Below are 19556 nucleotides of genomic sequence, written 5' to 3' on the forward strand. Positions count from 1 at the left end.
ACTCATCATCTTATTTACTCATGTTTACACCAGATAATTTATATGACAACCTCTCAGAGAAGAATGGAAAGAACTGCTCACAGCCATAGAAGAGGAAGAAGAAAAAATGCAGAACAATGACTAAAGCCCACTATTATTATTATTATTATTATTACTATTATTATTATTATTAACTCTTAAGGAAATGCCATTTAGAAATATGCTGTGCTTGCTTCTTTCATCTCTGTTGTGACACCTGAGTATTCAGCTAATGAAAATGACTTATCTGGGTTTGCAAGTAATATGAACCCACTATTATCAAGTCAAGATTCAAAAATAAAAATAAAGCAAAACACAAAACACACATTTTCCTCATTTTAACAAAAGACAAACACTTGTATTTATCCTCTTTTAAATTCTTATATATGGAAGGCAAAAGACAAATGCCAAGCATTTCTAGATTGGCTGCACTTGATAGATATGAAAGACTATGCCACTGAGCCTAAAGGGAGTTAAGGGAACTTAGAGGAAGTGATTTTTTACCAAAAGAGGCACTCAAAATATAACTCACTACACAGAAAGGCAATGATGCTCAGCATAGGACTGGCATCTAGGTTTGCAGATTCCAAACAACATCTTGTAGCATGTATCCCAGCAGACTTACCATATAACGTGGGAGTGCTATACTGTATTGCTCCCCTAAGCCCCAAGGCAAGCCTATCTGCCTACAGCGAATATTGTGGGTAGTTGCTTCCCTGTCCTGCTTTCCCAGTATGGCCATTCTCATGTTCTTACATTATATGATCTGTTTAATTATTGTGCTCTCAAAACAAGCAAACAAAGAAAACAGATGAAACTTTAGGGATAGCTAGGGATAGCTTCTAACTCATAATTGAATGGAAGATTATTCATTATAAAGTACGCAAGATGCCTGGGGCCACCTAAACGGTCATTGCATGGTATTAAGAAAAGAAAAAAAAATCTTTAAAGATGTAAAATGATTCTCATTCAGTATCTTACCTTAAACACTACGACCTTCTTTGATTACTTTGAGTAGGATAAAATAAGCACTCTCAGTTTAAGCTGCTATAAGAGAAAACTCTAGAATAGCACAGTTAAGCTCACAGATCCCTGTAGAAAGGGATCTGGGATCCCTGTAGAAAGGGCCTGTACACAGGCTTGTAGAAAATCCCATATGATAATCTCTATTTATTAACAGTGGACCAGGCCAACTTAATGCCAAAAATATTGCAGAGTAACAGGCATCTAAATGTTAGTGCTAGTTAAGGTACGAAAGATACATGAAGTCTGGAAGAGCTAGGAATACAACTCAGCTTGGGCTATTAATTTAAACATGTTGTGTTCTAGTTTTGCTTTGGTGACATGCAGAAACCCTTCTCCCAGCTCTTCAAAACAGTATGAAGTAAGTGTCTAACGTAGAAGGACATTCTCAGACTCATAGGTAAAGAAACACAGGTTATAGGAATAACTGGTAATGCATATAATTAGACTATGCTTGGTAAGGAGTAGTTTACAAAGTAGCTACAAAGTTTACAGTGTCTTCCTGATACTCCATCATACATTACATTTTTTATTTACAGAGACTGTAAATAGAGACTGCTACTACTTCTGGTAGCTGTCATTAGCATGGCAATATATATATATATATATGCACATACATGTATATATATATATATACATACACAGAAAACCAAGGCAGCAGAAAGGCTAGAAATAAATTAAAACTATCAAATAACAATGTGTAAATTCATTGAATGTTCTTTGCACAAATATATGAGTTTTCTGTACTTGAAAAGTACAATAAAAAAACAATGTGCCCATGGAAACAAGCACTCATGGATAAAGAACACTACCCCTACTACATAGGAAAAAAATCACAAATCTGTGTTAATGCAGTAGTCTTTTCCTATAAAAAGGTTAAACACAGCCAAGAGCAGAATACACTTCCTTCCAGCTGTCCCTTCAATTTGCCTCTCATCTTGACAAGGAGAAAGTGTCTCTAAGAGTGATAAAGAGGCCATTTTACAAGCCATTTATTCTTCATTGTCAGTGCCTTTTCTGGATATACTCGTTGAAGTACATTAGTCACAGGTATGCAGCAAGTCCTCAGAGCACACTAACACCTGATGCACACTGAAATTAATTTTTATTTTTCAGCTTGGGGAACAGAATGTTTCATGATGAGTTGCAAGCAAGTCTTCACTGAGTTAAGGAATTAGCAAAGAAGATTTCAAAAATCAACAAACACGCTTCTCCACAGCCTGCATAAATACATACCTACTGTATAAACAAACACACTGTCCTACAGTGAGATGATAATTTGTCTCTTCAGAGAAAGCTCATTAAAGAAAAATAACATTGCAATAACAAAGCACAAGTGTCGTACTAATGAGAAGAACAAGCTGCAAAATGCTAAGAACATCTGGTCTATTTCTTGTACTGAAAGAGAATGAGTTGGAAGCTGACCATCATAAAAAAAGCTTTTTTTTTCCTTTTTTCTCCTCACAGCCCAACAGACTCTGAAGCAAGTTTGCTTTGTGTTTAGTGTATGAAAGTTATATAAATTCCTACAGAGCCATGTTGCAACACTTGATATGCGTTGCCAAGTTGAGTATCAAAATTTAAATCTCATGTAGAGCAACCATAACTATTCACTGTAAATAACATTTTTTATTTGAAAACCCTCTCTGTTTACAAAGAACGTGACAGTGACACCTGTAAATCCATAAATCTCTCATTTGCTATAAGGCCTATGAATAATTTTGAGCCTATGTGTTGTTTCCAGATCTTGCTTCGTTCTCCTGCTATTTCATTTGTGGTTTGTAGCAGATCTTTTAACCCAAACACAACAATTATTTCCACTGATTCAATGGCTAGATCTTATGGAGGAAAATAACTAATAGAAAACCCAATCCCACTCTGATTTTACAAAATAATGGAAGTTTACAAATCTTCATAGGATACCTGCTGTTTATCTGAATATCTATAAATAATAAAACTAGGATGGCCTCATACTATAGCAGTATCTTTCTAAGGACTATTTGAACATCTGGACTGAAACTCTTCTGACTAGGATGACCTATATTCTCCTCCAAAATTAAAAAGAAATGTGCTTATTGCACATCACAAATTTTAGAAAAAATTGAAGACATGAATATATGAAAAAACTTACATATTTTTCTTCCCATAAAATTGAAATTCTCCTGAGAAGACAATTCTGTTTTGTTTTCAGACCCACCCTGTCAAACCTCAAACACCATATATTGATTTACTAAAGAAAAGAAGTATAACAAATACTATGAAATCTTGTTTAAAAGATATATAAGACAGATAAATTCTGTGAGATCAAGGCGTATCCTGAAACCAGTCTCAGGATTAATATAAAGGGAAGACTTCTGTCTAGCATGAACCCAACTACTCTGTTTACCCCGTATTCTTTCCCCTAGTAGACAGCTTTTTAGCATTACAAGTGTTTTTTCTGCTTAAGAGTACTACATATTAATTAACATCTCAGCTACTTACTTCTTGCAAATCCACATTCATTTATACTCTGCGGTTCTGTTAATAAAGTGATAACCTGAAAGAAAATATTGTTTATTATCTTATATTATCTTCCTCATTCTTCTTTGTCTGAGTAGTCACAAATTAAAGTCAACAGCCATTTGATAATCCTGCAGTTCATTATCTCCCATTTGGTAATATGCTCAGTGCCTTAGCCTTGCTCCACTTCTTTAGTAAGAATAACAAAATCAAAATTGCATTAACACAACGTGCAGATAATTGTTTTAGAACTTACACAAGAGCTTTTCAACTAATCAGCAGCTGGCTTGAATGCTGTCATCTGCCATTTCCCTTGCCCCCTTCATGAAAGTTTAATCTACATTTTCTATTAAGGAGTTGCTTCAACTCATATTCACATTTGCAGACTGGCTTATTACTTCCTTGTTTCTTATTTTAAATAGTAGTCATACCTCCCCAGCTTATTTCTTCATCTGAAATTTTTATCAAGTATCTGCATATTTTCATGGTCCTGAAATATTCAGATAACAGAAGCTGCAATTCACTTCATTTATCTAGTATCACAAGACTTAAACGAGGAGCAGGCAACATTCTTGCAGGAGTGGTCAAGCTTCTAATCCTTCAAGTTTAAAACTGCATTTGCAGTTGGAAACACACACTGACACACACTGACATTCAACCAAGCACAGCTCTTGTTCTGCTTTGTGAATACATATTTTGGGTTCCACCACTGCTGGTCCTTCCTCCTTAAATACACAAGATGAACTTTGTACTAGTGGTTTCTCTCTTCCTCTGCCATGTAAAATCTAACTCAGAAGCACTGTGCTCCTAGATGAGGGACCAAAATTACTGTCCTCTATGAGCCCACGGGCAACATGACAAAGTGATGTTGCTGATAGGAAGCTCAGCCGTTGGCTGTCTGGGAGAAGGATAATACCAGCACTGTGAAAAGGTCACAGGAGGGATGAATTCTCGAGTGGCACACTTTCTGATGAATACTAAACCACCTGTTACTCGGTGGCTCTGCAGCACAGAAAACCCTGAGTTTGAATCAAGAGTTGAATAAAGATGCATAGAATATATGGCTGGTTTGACCCACTGAAAGTGTATCAGAGAGGTCAACAACTTTTTCACTTGGGCACGACAAACACGCTCAACCACGCTGCTGCAAAGGGCAGCTTCTCCAGCTCACAAACTCTGTCATTCTAACCACAGACTGGACTGTATAACTAGCCTCCTTAGGAAATACTGCCACAGTTGCAAGATCTCCAGTTCCCCGTATTTCATTACAATAGACTGCAGTACATTTGGTGGTATAATATATTATGAAGGATCATAAATAATTAAGAATTAATCACACTTGTCAAAATAAATAAATGCATTCATTGATGCAGAATTTTAGATTTTCATAGCAGCATTTTGTTTAGTTATGAATTAAAAGAAAAAAGTCTAGTAATGGATTGCCTACTCATTGCAATACATACAGACCAGATTCAGATACTATTAGTAGAGTTTTTCTTGTCAATCTTTAGCATATCAGTGGAATTTTAACTTTAAATCTCTAATCCTGCAAAACGTTAATAAGCTTGACTTGAAAATATTAGTAGCTCCAGCAGATCTTATGTACTGTGCAGGGCCTAGGAAGCAGGCAAGGGAGAAGAGTGAAGTATTTTAGCACAAAATTTCCAAGCACAATATTTCCAACAAGGTACAAAGTACCTTGGCATACACACTTCTACAGATTCCTACAGACAGACAGTCCTGCAATTCCTCCTACCAAACAGTCAATGTTGTTGCACAAGAAATGGTTCCATACCATTTACAAGACTTTCACAGAACAGCAAATAATATTAAATATTTAAGTCACACCTTTTCTCTATCTAACTCTAAAAATTGTTCCAAAAGAGTACAATTCTCTCCTTTTTCAGAAAGGAAGAAAAAATTGGGGTGAAGGATGGGAGAGGAACATAACATCACACCAACCCTGCCAACATAGGCTGACTATCCATCAAGGTCAGCCATCTGCCTCTGAAAACAGACAGGTATAGATACATAGCAACGAATATATGAACAGGGTGAGCAAACAGTTGCACTTCCCCAGATTAATCCTCTGGCCTTCAGGGATATATTGCACAAGGATTTTCTGAGCCAGAAAAGGATTGTAATAGTGATAATTATTTTCTTCCCTGCACACCTCCTGTACACCTGCAGAAGGTTTTAGCACAAACAGTCCCCTTTGGAAATCAGTTCTACAGTTTTATTCTGTGCTACACACTGAGGGATCTCATTTGTTTTTGTTTTCAACCTGACACCTACTAATTTAACCTGATGATGTTCAATTCTGTATTAGAAGAAATAAGGAATATTCCTTCTATATTCATCTTTTCCTTGCTCTATAAAGTCTTGGGAGTTTATAAACCTTTTAAAATCTTTCATAAAGATTTTATAAAATCCTATGATTTGATAAACCATTGCCACTGTTAGATGTCTCTTCCAGGCAGAGAAGAGCCCTAGTCAGTTTAAGGGCTCCTAAAAGAGAGCCATTGCATACTTTAGATCATCCTTGTTTCCATTCTTTTAATAATTTTCCCAGATGTACTAAATGATTTTTGATATATGGGAACCAGAAAATAGAAAAGAATGATGCATTCTAGATATAGGTGACCCACATATTTATAAAAGTGTATTATTTTCTGTTTTTTACTCTCTTCCCAATTAATTCCAACATGACATTTATTTTATGACTGCTAATGAGTTGATATTTTCACAGTTCTATTCTTACCCAAAAATCAGCTTGAATAATTGCAACCAGATCAGAACTTATTCTTACATATGCCAACTCAGACTGTTTCTCCCACCACTTCGATTCACATAATCTACACTAAACTTCACCTTCCACCATTGTCTGGTTAACCATCCTTTTTCAATTCTTTGCAAACCAGACCTCCAATTTCCAACACGTAATAATTTAATATCAGACTTCTTCACCTCGACATTTACCCTTATTCAGATCTATGATTTGTGTGATACTACACAATGAACATGTCAAGTGAACATAGCGCTCAGATGTGACCATAACCAAATACTGAGACATCTAAAACTTGTTCTTCCTCTAGGTACTCAGATCCATGACAATTTGATCTGATTCCTAGACACTGAGCTACATCATGCTGCAGGAAATAAAGAAAAAAGAAAAAAGAAAAAAAAGAAAGAAAAAAGAAACAGAAATACTTTCAGTGTGTTTCTTCGGAATAGCTACCAATGATTTCCTGACAAACCTTTTACATAAATGTTCATGAAGCACAATGAATCATACCTAAGGCATTTGTCTCTATCAATGTCTTAACACGACGTGATAGCCGAGTTATAAGGATGACCTAAACCATCTCAAAAGCTGGTTACATTATCTGTTTCTCTCTGTGCATTACTGTCTGCAAAGGAGATGAAATGAGATTGAGATAATTGGAAGTACAATTTGCAGGAACCAGTGGGGATTGGAATTACTTGTGCTTAATTATTTCAGAATGAAACAGACCGCATAACTATTTGTGCCAAGCAGCTGTAATTAAAGTGATTTAAAGTAGAGATGCCAGCTCCAAGTGTTGATTTTTCAAATGAGTTTTTATACACAAAAAGTTAGTCACCTAAGAGTTTCAGATCAACAGTTCTATTGAGGGGCTTAGGAGAAAATCGTCCAACAGATTTGATAATTACAAAAAAAAAAAAAAAGGTAACCCAACCCCCAAAACCTCATCCCAGCACCCCATCCAAATAAATCCATTCAAATAATGTGCATTTGGTTACACGGCATACCTTGCAATGGGAGAAAACAGTAGAACACAAACTTCAGCCTAAGCTGCCTATACTCCAGAGGGAGAAAGGAGTGGGAGGGGTTGGGGAGTGGGGGTGGAAACAGAACAATGACAACAAAAAAAAAATACCACCACGACAACTTTTGAGCTTAGAAATGGAATTTTATACCAATAGGTAACTAGAAATCATTAACCAATAATAGTCTTATTTCTGGGATACAGGACCAGCTAACAGTTTTTCTGTCTTCTGCTTTGATAGATATTTAAAATAAATACATAAATAAATACAGACAAAGGTATAACTCTACTAAAGAAAAGCTCCACAGTGTCTTGGTCAGGCCCTTCACCTGGGATGATACTTTTATTGTTCACTGTTTACTCCATTTTTCCCACTCCAGGAAAGCAACAACTACTATTTTTAATTCAAAACAAGCATGTTTTAATTCCTGAATTTCATTAGCAGTCAGCTTGCTTGAGGATTTAAGAAAAGGAAAAATATTTTTTCAGCAGCAGACATTCTGATTTACCTCAAACTTTCACTTAACTATCTTTGTACCAAGAAATTTATTATGCATATGTATGTTCTTTGACGTGAAAATTAGAAGATATTTGCATGTATCACAAATGCAGTCCATTTGTTTTAAACACAATACAGAACCCACTAAAATGACTTGGTTTGTTGATGAACCAGCGTTCAAGCAATCGGCCTCGAAAGTTAATTTATAATGTCTTTTTGGGGAAAAGTTCTATACTCTTGATAAGGATGAGAAAACAGAATTCAAGAACAAGAACAAAAGCTGCACTGAAACTTTTCCTTAGTCTTTACTTGAACATAAGAACTGTTACAAGCAATACAGTCCGATTGCAGGTCTGCAAAGTCAAATGACATCTCTGATGCTGGCTAGTAAGGAAAGGATCTTTTCACTTGCAGCTTTCTGTAACAGAAGCTTTTTGAGTCAAGGACTGTAAGCAGACTTGAATTAAATAACCAGTGATTAATGTGTTCTGCAAGAATTCATCCAACCCTTCTTATGCATACTTCTGGCCTCCATAACATTAATTCGTACATCTTATTACCACGATTTACTCAGATACTACATGGAAAATATTTCCTCTTGTATGTTCTATACACAGCATTCTTAACTTCATGGCTGCTTCCCATTGCTCTTCAATGCACATTTTTATAGATCTCACAGTCGTCACATTGCAGACAGAATAAAGCATTTTTGTTTATTTTTTTCCTAGTACAAAAACTGTTCCATAGCTCTGATAATGTTTGTTACCCTTCCCTATACCTCTTTGTTCCATATTCCTGGTTAAGCTAACCTAACTCCACTAACACCTAACTCCACTTTTCCACTTTGTAGCTCCGTTCTCAACCACCACCCCACCCTTATAGGGAAAGGTTTCAAGCAGGTCTTACTAAACAGCAGGAAAGATGCTAAGAATTTTTAGCTTTCTCATACTTAGGAGGGTGAAAATATATCTACCAATCTTTTTATCACTTAAAATCTTAATGAAATATACTGCCATTCACAGATATGATTATAAACAGGAAAAATAATTCCAACAAACCACATTTTCATCCAAAGAAGAAGAAAAGTGTTACACTCCTTTCTCTTCACGCTTCCTAGCTGTCTCTACAGGCAAGATTTTTTTTTCTTATATTAAAGGCAAAACCTATCTTTTGTTTTTGCACCAAATAGAAAACCTGAGCCCTGAACACAAGGATAAACAGCACCTAGAGCAGTGGTAAAACCAGTCTTGGTGATTTTAAATAATTTTTTCAACCACTGAATAACCTTAAACATGAGCACCACAGGACTATTCTCATCCAGATATTGTCCATAGAGAGATCAGCCTTATACAGAATTTACATAATACCATGTTTTATATTCTGCTTCCCATATATATAATGTAGATAAAAGCACATACTTCATATTCAAAGTGACTGCCTTTGTTAATCATACTGTTTGAATTCATTACCTCCTGCAGCGAAAGGATTATAACTGCCTGAAGTATTTAAAAGGGCATGTTTGGTTGGTTGTTTATGTTTGGTTGTTTGTTTTTTTAAAACCAACCACTACAACCAAGGCATGACATAGTTGTATTCATCTTACCTTTTGGTGTATTCTCAGAGTGATCTCTCTCTGGCACATCCGGGATGTTTAGCTGTGAGACATCCTCTGCGCTCACTCTGAGCCAGGCTTTGCTGGGGGCTTCCTGATCTTTTGGGGAAAGGGAATATTCCAGCTCACAAGGAGATTCAAAATTGCAATCAAATACTGGAAAAAGAAAACAGACACAGAACACACCAGGTTGACTAAGTTTAACTTCCTCTGTGCTAGAAGGTATGTTAACACACATGTACTTTTTTAATGAGTAGCTATAGGGGAAGTCTGTAAAGAGACAGGCAAAAAATTGTACGAAATGGACCACACCGAGATACATTATGGGGGTAGAAGCAGATCAAGAGGAAGACCCAAAAGCCAGTAACTTCTCTTGTGAACAGATAAAAGGACAGAACAGGCTAAATCAGGGAAGGGAATCATCTAAACTAATAGCTTAGTCACTTGATGCTACATAGACTTCTCACCGCCTCCTACAGTTCAGCCACCCGCTGCAGGAGGTCCTCCACCTGGGCACACATTTGCAGGCTGGTCTGCTGCCTGTCCCTGCTACCAGAGAAAGGTCTAGACACTTCTTGCAGTTTGAGGTTTGTACTGCAGCCTCTCCCTTCAGCAGCTCTACGTGTGTGGAGGCATCAGACGGTGCTGGGGTACATGGTAGAGACCCCCTCACCCTCCCAGCTGGAGCTGCAGTCTCTTCTCTAAGACAAGCGTACACCATTCTGCCTTGAGGGTGAGGCAGGATGAGTGCCCTTGACCAGTGCAAACGGTCACTGAACAGTCCCTGCTGTTGGGTTATGTGGATTTCAAGCCTCCCACTTGGCCAGTGAAATAGCCCTCTTCTGAACAGACACCATCCCACAAGACCTGCCGTGCAAACGCCCTCTCCACGCCCTGATTGCCGCGCCATGCCGTGTTCATAGCACTCCCTAGGACTGCCTTCCGTATGCCCCGAGAGCGGCCGCGCTGCTCCCGGCCCTGCCCAAGGCTCATCAACCGCTCTCGTGAGAGCTGCCGGCTCCTGGCGGTTCTCTTCACTACTCAGGTGTTTTGTCATTCACTCTGCATTTTAACTGCTTCATCACACCATGGAAACCATACAATGCAAGGAATCCACACACAGCAGAAGTAGTGATAACAAGGATTTTACATATTTCTTTAAATTTGAGTGCACATGCTGCCATCCTCTTCAGGCCTCCATGCTATCAATATAAATTTTACAAATAAATAGATGAAGCACACTTCAATTTAGGCAGCAGTGAACCGTGGATATATTCATGCTGTACAGTTTACTACTACAATATTGTACCCAAGCTGAAAACCACTTTTATATCTAGTCCCTTAGTTCTTTAAAAAAAAAATAAATAAATCTGTAAGTGTTGAGTCTATTAAACTTTGCACCAAAGCCCAAATGGACAAAAGAGCAACCAAACACGGAATTACAATTTATAGAAAATATATCATTATTAGTGACTAGTTCAGTTACAGGAACACCTTGATTAGTACGCTTTTTAAGGCACTGTCAAATAAAGAAAAGGAGGGGGGAGGATAGAAAAGAAAAAAAATACACAGCTCATGCAAGGGCATCTTTGACAGAACCCACAGAACTACGGAAGTGAAAGCCTGGGCCGAGGAAAACACACAGCAAGAGCAAACATTTCAAATCAGATACTTCATTCTTTGTGGGCTTCTCTCCCTCAACAGTCCTACAAATTTTCATAAGCTTTCTAGTGGTCACTGCTTGCTTCCACTCCTCTACTATCAAGCTGCTGTGAACAGAAGCCTTTGTGCTTTCTCTTACCCTCCTGTCCCCATGCAGAGAAGGTTTTTGTGGACATCCACAAGGCTCTCTCATTTTCAAGAACCTCCTCCTCCTCAAAAGAAAACTGTATATTGTTTGGGAAGCATGTAAAACAGCAGGCTTTTGACTTACAACTGGGACAACTTAATGGGGGTATGTGATTTTAAATAAGTTATCACATTTAGTGTTATGACCCCTGAAAACAACTAAAGCTTCCATGTGAAGTGGTGAAAATAAAGGAAAAAAGACAAGTAGCAATACTATTTCCTTCCCTTGCAATGAACAGCCTACAGAGAAGTGGACATCTAACATGCTGGTTGTGGTCAAGTTGGATGGCCTTTACAACAGATTACTCCTTGGAAGAAGAGGAAACTATTTACCTTGTACATCTTCAGAGTGCCTGTGATTTAATGAAAACATACTTGCATCTGTAACAGAACTCAACAACCCTCCCACTCCTCTCCCTACACCACCAGAATATCTGCGTTCTTCATAAGCTCTTATTTAAATTAATCTCATATCAGAACAAAATTTCACTGCTACTATCTTATTCAGCACAAAGAAATGATGACAAAGAAATGCTATCTTATGCAACACAGTAAAAGGCAATACAAACATAAACCAGTCTTCCAAGCCTAATGTGAGTTAACTTCCTATCCCCAGGCTTTCCATCTTTTACTACATCCTTCACAGTGTAATATACTTTATACAAAAAAGCATTATATGTAATATATATGTATATATTTTATATATTTTTTTCTCCTGACAAACTGTAGTTGGTGTGGTAGGTGCTGCAAGATCATATAAACCGTATCTGCAAGTACAGAACCATCACAATATTTGAGTTAATTCCACAAATCACCTTTCATTTTTTATGCCTCTGCCTAAGAAAGGTCTTTCAGATTCCTTTTCAACTTTTGTCATAACATGTTTAAATGCAAAACCCAATGTATTTTTTTCTTGCCCAGCTAAGCATACAACGTAGTCATTTGCCTTTAGAAGACAAATAAAAGCCACTCTGCCCATTTTTGAAAAACAGCAAACTCTGCAGGAAAGATAATTAAATATGTTAAACACAACCTCTTCTGATTATTCTTTAAACCTACTACCAATACAAATTTACTAGATACAGAGCTTTAAGACTTGAACAGTGTAGCTAGATAGTCAAGTGTTTTTTGTTTATTTCTATTAAAGAGGTATCACAAAGATTTATATCCTGTGTATGCACAGCTACACTGACATTATAGATCCTAGAAGCTCTACAAGAATTTAAATTTAAGCAAATTGCAAAGATTTTAATATACTGTGAAACAGCAAACCCTTGTCCAAGAATCTCTTGTATTTCCATCCAAAGGACACTAAAGAAACAGGATGGTTTCATTTTTTTTATTTTATTTTTTTATTAATTACACTTTTAAAGAGGAAACAAAACATGATGCTTCTAATCAAATCAAGGTAAACACCTGTTTAAGAAAGGTTGTAGACATAAATAGTTTAATTTTCTGGTATTTAAAAGTGTATAGGATACCAACCATAGACTGAAAAGAAATTTAAGCTACTATCTGACTGAAAAGCCAGTGGAATCTGTGTATGTCTGATGATGTGAAGTGTCTTGTGAATGCTTCAATTTATTTATTTTAATCAAAGTAGTCATCAGAAATAATTTATGCACAAGCAACTAAAATATCTGGCAACCACATCTGTTTTAATTAAACTGATTAGCGTTTTCCAATAAAATAGTGACTTAACACAGTAGTATAAGCAATACCCCAAAACACAGTAATCTGCAAAAAATATCCTTTATATTGCTTCAGGTCAGATTATGGATCATTCACTCTTTGGATCATTTCAGATACTTTCTGTAAGCATGCCTCACAGAATCATGCTTTGTTTAGAATAAAAATAATTTTACAGAGATGTAAACTGCTGGTTCTTTTTAAGAAACTGTCCTTTCTTCACCTGACCAATAACAAACTAGGCTTATTTATTTTAAACCAAGCCTCCATTCAACCACAAAAAATCTTACCAGCAGGTACTTTCCTCTTAGAATGCTCTTTTGTTGTTCTACCTTTGTCTGTATTAAAAGGGTCCTTTTCACCCCTGGTCTTCTGGCTTTCACAAATCACTCCTTTTTGTTACTCTTAGCTGAACACCCTTTTGAAAAGGCTTGGTTGCTTTCTTACTTCACTAAAATAGACAAGGGAGAGAGCAGAGGTTCTCTGTTCCCCAAAGAACCAGCTCAGAGATGTGAATCCTAAGTGGCAAGTGATCAGCTTGAATATGACTAATTTGTACTACCCCTACAGATACAAGTGCACAATGCAGAGGTCACTTACACTGATCAAAATAGGAACAGAATCTTCCTCAAGAATACACCTGCTGCAGTAGCAACAACCACAGAAGCGGTGTGGAAACAGGTAAAATATTTTTGCACAGAATTTCAATTTTTATACAAACATTGTCAGATACTCCTTGTATAAGGAGATAAAATTTAAATTGTATAGTAGAGATGTGCTCTGCTGAGTGAGCTTTGAGCTCTCCATCAGTACACACTAACCTCTGTTATACTCCTGCTATGAAGCCTTTAAGCTTTTAATTTACGACAGGGAAATGACAAATTGATTTTCCAGTTATTAATCCCAGGGACAAAGCCAGTTCCTACAGCCTTTCCCCATTCCCTCCGAGTAGAAAAGAGCAAAAGACATTTCATCTAAGGGTTTCAATTTCCTTATCAAGATATTTCTATCCACTGATACAGAGCTACACGTGTGGGGTGATGCAAGGATGCCTGCAGTGGTATTTCTCCCAGAAAATAGAGCGTGAACAGGAGACGTTGTGCTCTCTGGCTTTCAGTTCAGCAACCTGTTGAAAAGTTAGGAGGAACTTGTGGAAAAAGGCATAACAAATAGACAGGGCCCTTGGAAGTGAGCACTGCCCCACTGGCACATAAAAGTGGTGAAACCACGCACTGCCATTTTGTGAACCCATGGTCTAAGGAGGGTGCATGGCCGCTGCTAAACCCCAGTGCGGTGTGATGGCTTGGCTTAGCATACTGCTAGGCCCACACCTAGGGGGAGCTATAAGAAAGATATAAAACTACTGCTGTGTCTAAAGTGGGACAACAAAGATGGTGACGGGTCTAGACAGCAAGGCATGTGAGGAGCAGCTGAAGTCACTTGGTTTGTTCAGCCTAGAGAAGAGGGGACTGAGGGGAGACCACATCATGGTCTACAGCTTCCTCATGAGGGGGAGCAGAGGGGAAGCTAGATGTTAGGAAAAGGTTCTTCACTGAGAAGGTGGTCAGGCACTGGGACAGGCTCCCCAGGGAAGTGGTCGTGGCACCAAGCCTGCTGGAGTTCAAGAAGCCTTTGAACAATGCTCTCAGACACATGGTCTGATTTTGGGGTCATCCTATGTGGAGTCTGAAGGTGGACTCATTGCTCTCTGTGGGTCCCTTCTGACTCGGGATATTCTGTGATTATACAGCTGGGATGCATCCTTCAGGCTAACTGGGAGGACCAGAGGTGTCCTAGTAGGGCTAAGTGAAGGCAGTCCCCAGCATCTCCCCCCATTTCCCTGAGCTCCCCACCCCCTTCCAGGCAGCACATCAACCCTGTCTCTGCTGCACAGGCCCCTTCCCCACCTCCTCTCACCTCAGAGGCTTCCCTGCCCCTCTGCCTCCTGCTCGCTGGTGTGGGAAATCCCATCAACAACAGGGCAGAGGCCTAGGAGGCCGCCCAGCCGTGGCCTGGCAGCACGAACAGTCATTGTGCAGCCTCACGGCCCTGGCAGGAGGCCAGGCTGGTGACCACCGATGGGTGCCTGCAGGTGCCCGTCCACGAGCGCTGCGTGCAGGGAAGGCTCCAGCCCGATGGGTCCGCACGCAGCACAGCGGGCTTGCTTTCAGTGCGGAGCATCGCAGGAGTGCGTCCTGGCAGGCTTCAACAGCACAGCTTATCCGCATTGAAAGCAAAACGCCGAGGTTTCCCTCGGGAGGTGCTATTGAAATTAAGATTGTATTCTGAAAAAAATAAAATTTTATTGGAGCATTGCCCAGCAGGACACACAATGTCACTTGCTCTGCAGAGACATGGCATCGACTGCCGGGAAGAGAGCTCAAGATCCCGACGCTCGGGCGTCCGAGCCAAGCATGGAACGTGCTACTTCCCTCCCTAGGGAACTCAGTGCTCTCCTAGTGCCAGAAGCTTTTAAATTAATCCCCCGAGGGGAGCGAAGCAACAGCTGGATGGGCCACATCTTAGAGAAAATTACAATAATGCAAAGATTTATTTATTAGTTAAGTCAATCTTTAAAATGACAACATACATTTTATATCCACCTGGGCCCTTAGTGCACACCAGGGACTGAATCACCAAAATCTTTGACAGCTGCTTTGTTTGGTGGAAATCGAGCTACAAAAAAAAAGCCAGGACTCCTTTATCAATCAATTACAAGCACAGTCTTTCGAGACAGCTACAGAAAGAAGAGCGAGGAGGGGGTATGTGTAGCACAACCAGCAACAGCTCTGATTTTCATTCCTCCCACTGTGAAAAGTGACAGAGCTCATCTTCCACACAAGAAATACTTGTCCAGCACGTCTCCCAAGCATGCAGCAAAAACAATAGATGTAAATGCATTTCTAATGCCCATTCTGACCGAAAGATTGAAGTACTGTCTAACACTGATAGTTAGAAAACATGCCCCAGTTGGCACAAAACAGCAGTTGGATGGAGTGTCATATTTTGACAATTCATACAAGGGATCTCTTGCATGAAGTTTGAAAGATCTCTAGAGAAAATAAATATTTGACACACAGGAAGAAAAGACATTTGTTGTCTTGCTGTGTATTACTCTATTACTGAAAAAATATTGAGCTGTCATTGCATATTATCTGTGAATGAAAAGAGGATATAAGGAAAAGAATAACTTGAAAGAAAGTAAATTTTTCTCCCTAGTAAATTTTATTTTCCCTTCTTGCACAGCACAGCCTTCAGCTTAGTTAGGCAGAAACTGCTTTTCCTGTGATTTTCCTCCCCGCGGACTTCAGTGCCATTACACATGGTAAAAACACCATCTAATTGTTAAACAAGAATTTGTGTGCATGTATATGGGGTCGCAGCATCTGCTATTTTATATGAAGCAATTCCATTAATTTAGTGTAACCATTGTTGATCGAAGTCTTGCTCTGTTATATTTATAACACTATTTCCAAAACAGTGTTAGAATACTTTTAAGATTGCAAAATGCTTTCTTTGAAAGTTCGGGTATGTTTGAATTAAGGTGGTACTTCACTTTTACACTACCTTTAATAACAAAGCATTGATTTATTTTTCCTTTGAGACAAAGTATTACTCTGCTCATTCCTCTCCTGACTTTATCTCACCTTCCAAGCTGGAACTTGTTGTAACTATTAGTTCATATCTATGCTTCTCACTGTGCCGTGCAGAGTCAAGTATCATGATAGATTTATCATTCTGAAAATGTCCATATTAGTTTGATTTATCGTAGATGTATAAAACAAGTAGTCATGGGAACATAACTGTAGCACAAACTCATCTAGCTGCTGCCCTCTTTTGTTTGACAATCAGACTCACTGAGTTTCCTGTCAGCAGTGTTTAACTGGTATTCAACTCACGTGAATGAAACAGCGTTTTGAATGCATGCTTATGAATACTTGTTCAGCAAGGGCACTCAGCCTACCAGAGAAAAAAAAATAATCATCTGATACCTCACGGAGCCGCAGCCATGTCACTGAGCATCATATACGCAATGAGAATGACCCCAAATTATACCACAGTAAAATTAGTCTGATACATTTTTGGTGAGTTTTTTTTGTTTGTTTGTTTGTTTGTTTGTTTTAGCAAACCCCATTCAGGAAATCATGATCTCTTCACAGACAAGATTCTATTAGAAAATGTAAAATAAAAAAAAAAGGCAAAAAATGAAAAAACAAAAAATGTCAGATCAGTTTGCTGAAGTCATAGAGCTGAGTGAAATTATTAATAAGTTATTAACAGAGCCATCCTTTGGATTATGCTTTTAGTACCTATTAAATTAAAGCTGTGAATAATTATGCACTCTTGAAGGTATGTGCTCCTCCTCTGCTGAACTCCCCTTTTTAAGCACACTAGTAATTTGATAGCTGAATCTCCACTTTTCCCGAGTTTTATTCCCAGTTGCCTTAGGAATCCAAAACATCACTTTATTACCTTTAGTTCCTAAATTTCTGGGGAAAAATATCTGTAAACGAGATTGCAAGTCTGACACGGCCCAAGAGAGGTATTCCTGTCTTTTGTACAAAGCTGGTACAGAATGGACGAGAAGTTCAGCTGCTACTGGGGGACCTGGTAAAGACACACTCAGACAGCACAACTGTGTAAGAAGAGTTGAAAAGTAAAAGCTGTCTCCAGCTTTCCAAAAAGGAAATGGCTGTGTTTATGCCTGTTATTCTCAGAAAACGTGTTCTTTCAAAACAGAATTTGGATGGGATTAACTGCATTTGATTTTTTTCCAGTTGGTAGCACTTTCTGCATTTGCCACCATACTCTGCCAGAATCATGCTCAAGGTTTGTTGTTGTTGACTGCCTGGGGGCCTGTAGAGGATGGGGAAGAGAAAGGTTTACTAATGACATGAACGCTTCCAAGCCTTAAGGGGTGCCTGTTGTCTGGAACCCCTGTTATACAAGTTTAATCGTTTTTATGCAGGGGACGATTTTTTATACAATACCTGTACAGAAGAGAAAATTAATATTCAGCCAACCAGGACAAGAAATAAAATACATGGCTGGGTGCAGTTAATCATGTAAGCCTCAGGACAGGGTTCCATCAGTGCTGCAAGTGGAAGGCTACTATGCTGCAATAAGTCCACACAGCAGAATGCATTTAAAGTTGGTTCTAGCTAAACAGTGTATCTCAAAAAGAACAACAACAATAAAATAAAATAAAATAAAATAAAATATAAAATAAATAAAATAAAATATAAAATAAATAAAATAAAATAAAATAAAATAAAATAAAATAAAATAAAATAACAGTGATTTAAAGACTCCTCCTACCCTGCGGGTTAATTTCCCAGGTAATTTTGACTTTGTGTGTTTCTTTAAGTCTGTTTTCTGCAAGGCAGGAGGATGATGCACCTCTGAGATGTTAGATGATTAATCAGTGCTTGGATAGAGACAAATATAGACACTCAAGACAAGATAGAAAGAAGCATTGTAAATGCTTCACTCTCAAAGCATCCTGTTGTGCCAGTGATTATCTTTTGGGATTGCTGCATATAGTTTCAAAGACAACATCAAGCATTGTTCCTGTCAGAACTGGTGTGGCTGTCCATCAGAATGTTTAATTCTGAGTGAAGGAAGAGAGAACTTAGTTTGACAGAGAAAGAGGGACCCTGCATTTCAATTTACGCAGCCTTTCAATCAAAAAAAAAAATATATATCCAATAGTGGAATACGAGAAAAAGGTAATTAGAGAACTTATATTTTCCCACTCCAGCAATGTCAGTCAGTTAATTAGATGGGTCCCATCGGATTATGAGGGTGTTTTAATAGATGTTTTACTGAGCACTCACTTTATAATCTCAGTCATGCCGGGTAAAGCTTCTGGCAGAACTGGAAAACACTCTAGTAGTAAAATACTGTTGGGTTTTATTTCTGCTGATGATTTATTGTGTGATTTTGGATTAACTGCTTAATCAGTGGGCAGAGGTGGTCCTGAGACAAGGTTACTAGTGTAGAAGTTGGATAGTCTAACTTTGTCTCCTGCATTGCTCTGCTGAATCCCTGTGTGACCTTCAGTGAGCTTCTTGGATCCAGAGCCAATAATCAGCTGCTGAAAGGCACTATTTACATCCCTGTCATGCACATCGCAGTTCTGGAAAGAAATCTAGATCCCTGGAAAATTTCTAAGAAACGTTCAGGTGCCTAAAAGCTTTAGGTGTGCAGAGGAATAGGGAGAAGTTTTAAGAATTGCTCTTTTAGGCTTGAACAATGCCTACATGCTCCATTCAACATACACATAACAATCCTCCACATATTGTGTATCTGAAGTGGCAGGGAAGTATAGCAGTGCCATGTGGTGTTCTGGTCTGAAAACTTTGACAGCTACTGCTATCCCTTTAATTTAGAGGAGGCTCTGCCAACTTTTGGAAACCTTAAGGTGCAAAGCTAGCAAAAAACATGACTCCTACCCCTCTTCCAGAGTCCCCACTAGTTTCAAGGTGCACATCCTGAATTACACCTTCTGAAGGAGAAAACAGCTTAGAATTGGAAACTGGTATTTTTTATAGTAAGA

The 19556-nt window shown here is 38.4% G+C and overlaps 1 protein-coding gene across 8 annotated transcripts in view; it reads right to left on the bottom strand.

Annotated features, from left to right (window-relative positions):
• The window catches only part of ALK (ALK receptor tyrosine kinase), a 309718-nt gene that overhangs the window by 202843 nt on the left and 87319 nt on the right, over positions 1-19556 (bottom strand). For all 8 annotated transcript variants that reach the window (XR_013949459.1, XM_080587582.1, XM_080587583.1 and 5 more), the window contains exon 3: positions 9452-9616. Coding sequence is in view for 7 of the 8 variants with exons in the window: in XM_080587582.1 (XP_080443708.1) it covers positions 9452-9616 (165 nt within the window). In the remaining variant the exon portion in view is untranslated. The remainder of the gene's footprint in view (positions 1-9451; positions 9617-19556) is intronic.

Source organism: Anser brachyrhynchus, assembly GCF_964034855.1.
Source record: "Anser brachyrhynchus genome assembly, chromosome: 3".
In the NCBI taxonomy this organism is placed as follows: Eukaryota; Metazoa; Chordata; class Aves; order Anseriformes; family Anatidae; genus Anser; species Anser brachyrhynchus.